The following is a 6,799-nucleotide window of genomic DNA, read 5'->3' as shown; positions in this document are numbered from 1 at the left end:
CCCGAACAGGGGTACTTAGGCATGTTTCTAAAAGGCACAAAACCAATTTTTTTTATTCTTTAGTGTACGTATATATATGGTTAAAATATATAATTTCAGAATAGTTATAAATGTTAACATTTAAATTACAAATTATTTTATCTTCTTTGTTTTATATATTCAAATGCCATTATAAATATGACTCATGTGTGTGGTTTATATTTAAATTTCAAACCATATATTTATAGAGAGACAAACAAAAATCATAAATGATGTAAGTAAATGTGTTTTATGATATACATAAACAAATACAAAAATTAATAATTTAAGTACAATAAAAATATAAATCCTAATCTATGCGGCGTCTCTGGCGCGGCCTAAGACTTCCATCTGCGGTGTCACCTCTAGCTCTCCTCAGACAACGAGTCATGATGTCATGTAAGTCAGTGCCCTCAGTGACCATCCTGAGGTTGATGACCCGCTCCTAATCCTCAGCAATCGCTCCTAAATCCTGAGCCATCCCCTGACATCCTTCGCACTGAACCTATCACAGTCAAAATAACAAAGTCAGTATCACATTTAAAAAAATTTAAATTATGAAAAACTACAGAAGTTATGCTTACCACTGAATGCGTACGGAGATCGGTCGCGACTGAAACCTTGGGGATGGGTGGCTCGACGAACTCCTCATGATGAGGGGGAGGCGGATGTCTCGACGCAGCAGTCTCCTCGGTCCACGTGACGAATGAGTGCGATATCCGAAAAAACCACTCCATGTAGTCTGTCGCCACCTGTCCAGGAACTACACAGAGCTCCCCTGAAGGCACCAAATGGTCTGGAAAATTTAGCCACCAGTCATCTATATCATCACCCGTCAAAGAATCACAAACCGATGGTGGAGGGACCATTTGAAGGTAGCCAAACTGTTGAAGAACCCGCTCAGGTCGAACGTACACCACAATCTGACCCCATCTGAGCTGGCCGGTGTACGATGATATCAAGTCAAAGGCCCTGACTCGCCGGTGCTCACCATAGGGCATCCATCACACGTCAGTCACACTCAGGGCATCCAAACGTCTCCGATACGGGGCTCCCTTGATCCCCGTAATATGAGCCTTACCCGTAAGCCACATGCAAGCCCTTGGGCTCCCCTCATCATAAGCATCATGAACGACGGATGTATGCACTGTAGGAAAGTGCTCGTATATCCAGCACTACAAAGACATAGTCAACATCAATACAAAAAAAGAGATTCAATGCTACTTCATATTAAATTATTAGTGATAATACGTACCTAGAGAAGTGTAATATAACCGCCCAGCTGCCGTGTAGAGGCCTGCGACGCGTCATTCAGATGGTCGTACATGTGGACTAATGCAGCCACTCCCCAGGCGAATCCCCCTGCCTGGGCTAGGTCCCTGAAAGCCTCCAGGTGTACGACATGTACATGGGTTGAACTCTTATTGGCGAAAAGAGTACAACCCACCAAGTGGAGTAGATACGTGCGGGCTGCTACAACCCATCGTCTGGTCCTGCACTAGCTCTGATACAAGTCTCGAAGCCACCCCAACCGGACATGAGGCCCACCAGCCTGCCGGGTCTCAAATGTAGCCTCCTCATGACTGACCTCAAGAAGCTCCGTCAATAGACAAATGGTGTCTGAAGTAACAAGCGGCTCGAACGTATGCAACACGCCAGTGATGGGAAGGTGTAGGAGTGACGCCACGTCATCCAACGTGATCGTCAACTCGCCTACTGGCAGGTGGAACGTGCTAGTCTCGCGATGCCACCTCTCGATGAAGGCGGATATGAGTCCAGGATCAGTGGTGATAACAGAACACCTGATCAGTGGACTTAATCCGGTGCCAGCAACCAACCCTTCGATCTCAGGCGCTGGTCTCCCAATTTTATCTACTTTTCTACCGTGGGAGACCAACTTCAGATCGGGTTGTTCCTAAATTGAATAACAATTTACAATAACGTGTATATAAAAAAAAATCCAACTACAAATAATTTTTATATAATTAGTCAACATTAAAAACTATGTACCTGTCCACTCTAGATGCTGTGTGCGACATGCTCAGCAAAATCGGTCAAAATCGATGGGTCGCGTGGTCCACCGGGGAAACCTTCATCTGCAGCAGGTGACCCCAAGCTCCCATCAGTAGCCACTCCTTCGGTTTGAACAGCATCAGCGGCGCCTGTCATCTCTGGGGTGGCATCAGACACATGAGGAACATCCTCATGCAACTGAGGCACATCCTCAGGTCTCTCTGTCACGTCCTCACGCAGACGAACCTGTTGCCTACGTGCTGAAGCAGTAGGTCTGCGACACAGAGGAACATCAGCCTCATGCGTATCCTCACTAATGCCTCTACCTTTACCAGCTCCTAACGCACGACCTAAACCTCGTGTTCTAACCATGATCTGAAATCATGAAGAACATTTATTTTTTTCGGTCAAATTAAATATTCAAATAATTGGTAACAAAGCTTTGTCATTACAAATTTGTTCAAACACATGTTTTGTATGTTTCTTACTAATTTGTTCAAATTAAGTTTTCAAACCTCTATTTGCATGTAAGGTTGAAATGCCACTGTGTCCAAATGTATCATTTCACGACTAATACAATTTAGTTTATGTTGTTTCAAAGTACAAAATAGTATAACAATATTATTATTATTATTATTATTATTATTATTATTATTATTATTATTATTATAACTAGGTTAACTTATTAGATTTAAAAGATGTTTTGAATAGTCTAACATCTGACAAACTTAATATGAAAATATTTGTATAGCCCCAAGCAAGGATCTATCGTATTTCTACTCATATCCTAAATAAATAAATGAATAAAACAGAAGAAAATGTCATTTCCTCAAATATTGTTCTCTCGTTGTTTTGTCTCAAAAAGAATAAACTATCCCAACATCGTCAACTAATCCACCAACCATGATGTTGCAATTGGTCCTATCCATGATGGTCTTCAATTCCTCTTGCCGATGAAGTAACTCTATTGTATTTTCTTTTCATGCTTAAATGGAGCTCCCTTTGTACACATCATTTATTTTTATTCTTTCATATATAAGTATTTCATAAGCTCTTAATCTCTTCAATGAAGTAACTCTGCTTAGGTGATTAAATGAATTAGGTGCTTAAATGAGTCTCATCAAAATGCTTAGATGGTTACATTTTATCGATAATTTATTTATTAAGTTATAATTATCTTTATTTATGAATTAATTAAAATTAAAAATTAAGAAATTTTTCAGACTATTATTATGTGAAATATTTATGATAAAAAAAATAATAATTCAACTATATTTTATTTAAAATGATGGCTATTATTATGCTAAAATCACATAGTTACTTCCTAATGCATATATAAATCACACCAAATATAATTTCAATTTAGACATCCTAACACTTCAATTTAGACATCCTAATGCATATATAAATCACACAAAAAATAATTTCATTTTACATACAAACGCAATTTTTAATAGCAACTAAATAGCACAAACTACCTAATAATATGAATAAATTTAGGTATAATCCAAAAAAAAAAACAGAAAAATAAAAATACACAGCAAAACATGATCCGCGGAAGAACGTCCGCAGGATCTTCCGCGAGAAGAAAATGTAGCCTGCGGAAGAAGCTTTAGCAGGTTCTTCCGCGAAAACAAAATGTAGTCCGCGGAAGAAGGTTCTGCAGGATCTTCCGCGGGTCCGCGGAAGACAATGCAAAACCTTCTTCTGTTGGATCACGTGGAAGATCCTTCAGAGGCTTCTTCCGCAGGAATCCGCGGAAGAACCTTCCACACTTCTTCCGCGGGAATTCCCAGAAGCCCCTTTCCTATGCGCGGAAGAAGGTTCTTCTCGCGGAAGAACCTTCGTCTTCAACCTCCAGCCATTAATGTCATCTATCCTAAGGTTCCTACAGCCATTTACGCCATTGAAACAGTTACGAGGAGGCTAGAAGACTAACCTTGATGTCGGAGAACACGAACAACTACTTCAATGGAGGATATCAACTTCAATGGAGGACACGAACAACAACTTCTTCTCCAAATTTCAAATTGAGAAGGAAATCAGGGCGAGGAGGAAGAAGGCCAATATAGGGGAACAAGAAGCATGAATGGAGATTGCTGGGTGCACGGGGAAGAAACAAGCGCGGAAGCAAGGTGAAGAAGAAAGCTATCACGGAAGAACAAGCTTTTTTTTTATTACATTACTTTTATTTTTTAAATGGAGGGTATTTTTGGTACTTCATTGAATTGCTGGGTGCACCTAGCAACAGCCATACAGTAACTGCACCTAATGTGGCCCATGTTATCTACACTTCATTTTGCTCTTTGCACCGTCAACCTATTTCTTTTCTTACAAAAATGTGGGGGGTGAAGATGAGAGGGAACCTATTTCTTTTCTTACAAAAATGTGGGGGGTGAAGATGAGAGGGAAGAGGGAAGAGGGGAGTGAGGGGCGTAAAATAGGCGAGTTGAGTCAAGATAAATACTTCAAATTTAGGTTTGGCTTGTAAAAAAAAAATACATTGTTCAGTCTTAACTTATCTATTCAAATGAGTCTAACCGAAAACTTAAGTATGTGGTTTTTAACTCATTAATAACTTAATTATTTTTTCTTTACAATAATTTTTGTTAAATTAATTTTAAATTATCAATTTATCATTTGATAAATATTTAATTATTAAACAATAATTTACATAACATATATGCTTAGCATACCGTATATGAAATTCAAACATTCTGGACTATTATATTTTCATAATCCAGTAAAGAAAAAATTTAGAACTTCTTTACTAAAGAAAAACATCAAAATTAATTTAATGCTCTCAACAAAATTCTATATTAATTATAAGAACAACAAATGCTAAAATTCTCATCATCAATTTAAATAAATGATTTATTTATGAGCCATTAATGTCAAACCTGTAAAATTTGTACTTAACCATTTAAATTATTGAGCTCAATTAATCTTAAGTTTAAACTTATTTATTTAATTAAACAAATAAACTTGATCAAATATCTAATGAATTGAGTTTGATTAGTTCACAAACAATTTAATTAATCAACTCATCTACACTACCAGGAGAAATTAAATAGTAAGGTGTAAATAGCATGGGTGTAATAAACTCATGTGCACAAATTTGTTTGTGTCTGGCTCAGTAGGTGTTCAATATGATAATATCAACAAAAACTGCGACTAACGACTTGAAACATTAACACTATTTATTTAACACCGTAAAATCTTTTATTCTATTCTCTAAAATTGTAAACGTGCATCAATTTAGTCTTTATAATTCTTTATTCTAGGCCCTGAATTTATAAAATGTCATTCCCTTCATGTTTTTTATGATTTTTCATTCAAAATTTGATCCAATCCCAATCCAATCTCCGAACGCCCCAATCTGTAATGATAAAATAACTTGCTCTTGTAACACCATGTGAACAACATCAGGATTCAAGCGAAATTCCGACTAAAAATTCAATATCAGGAAGAGAAAAATAATGGTCTCTGATAGCAAGATTTGAGGACTTTATGACACACATATGGTATCCATTTTTCTCCCCTTTCAATCAAGAAGTTACTATCCTACTTCTATGTTTCTAGCAAGAAAAATGTCCACAATACAATATTTTAGATGCTACAAAAACAAATAGATACTCTAATTACTTGATCATGTCTAAAACCATCTCAAATCTTGCATTTGGATCATTTTCTTTTAAGCTTCTCCTTCATTCTTTCAACAGCAGCCTTTAGAGTTTCATCATCCTTGCAGAAAGTAAACCTTACTGGATTCTTTCCCTCCTCAGGGTTCAAATAAAACACACTGGTAGGGATTGCAGCCACCCCCGCCTCCTTAATCAGATACTCACAAAATGCTACATCATTTTCCAATCCAAAAGGTGTGTGATCCACAATCACAAAGTAGGATCCACTAGGTGGAAGAAATACCTCGAATCCAACATCCTTCAAACCTTGAACCTAAATATCCCTCTTTGCTATATAATCCCTCTTTTTCCACAAAGTAAGAATCCGGTGCTCTTAGAGCTGCTGAAGCTGCACATTGCATCGGAGTGGATGAAGCAAAAGTGAGAATAAAAAACGAGGGCAATAATCGAACTGTGACCGTCCCTTCCCCTTTGTCAAGACACACTGAATCATGATACGAATGAAATAGCTAATCAATAAGATACAATTTCAAAAACAGATACTACATAATCAATTGGAAGCATTTCCTATCAAAACATCAAATGTTTGATTTGGCAATAAAGTTTACCATATTCAGCTAAAACGTATTAAATTAAGAATCACTACCAAATTGAAAAACAAGCAAAAAGAAATGAACTGTAAGAAATTCTCTGCATTCAAAGAATGAAAAAAGAGACTATTATTATTATTATTATTATTATTATTATTATTATTATTTAGACAAAGATGACAACCAATGTTACTTGCGTAGGAAAAAGGTGTTCAAAAACACACATTACGGAATAAAAAGATCTATTTTGTATTTAAATTATATTATAAATAGATGGCATATTAAAAAAAAATTGTACCTGTTGATGAGCTCTTGAAACATAAAAATTCTTCAATAGTGTGAAGACTACGTGTATCACACCGAGACTGACCTTTATTCGTCAACAACTTTGACAAGTGAAAAAATAAGAATAGAGAAGTGATATTGGAATGAATTCAACATGCAGCCCAAGGCTCTATTTAGAGCATGCTAAAGATAAAATAACAAATTTCTGATCAAATAAAAATCATTATTGATAGTATCTTTTTTAAGCTA

The 6,799-nt window shown here is 36.6% G+C and overlaps 1 protein-coding gene across 1 annotated transcript; it reads right to left on the bottom strand.

The window, feature by feature from the left end:
- Positions 1-1,516: 1,516 nt before the first annotated feature.
- Positions 1,517-4,313, bottom strand: LOC114383949. The gene is made up of 4 exons (XM_028343646.1): positions 4,273-4,313; positions 3,798-3,919; positions 2,056-2,381; positions 1,517-1,933 (listed from the first exon to the last, which is right to left on the bottom strand). The coding sequence occupies exons 1-4, from the start codon at positions 4,311-4,313 to the stop codon at positions 1,517-1,519; spliced, it is 906 nt and encodes a 301-aa protein (XP_028199447.1).
- Between the last annotated feature and the right edge of the window lie 2,486 nt (positions 4,314-6,799).

The sequence above is a fragment of the Glycine soja genome, chromosome 14, assembly GCF_004193775.1.
Source record: "Glycine soja cultivar W05 chromosome 14, ASM419377v2, whole genome shotgun sequence".
NCBI classification, from domain to species: Eukaryota; Viridiplantae; Streptophyta; class Magnoliopsida; order Fabales; family Fabaceae; genus Glycine; species Glycine soja.
Note: the sequence above shows the minus strand (reverse complement) of the source record. Positions and strands in the feature narration are given on the sequence as shown.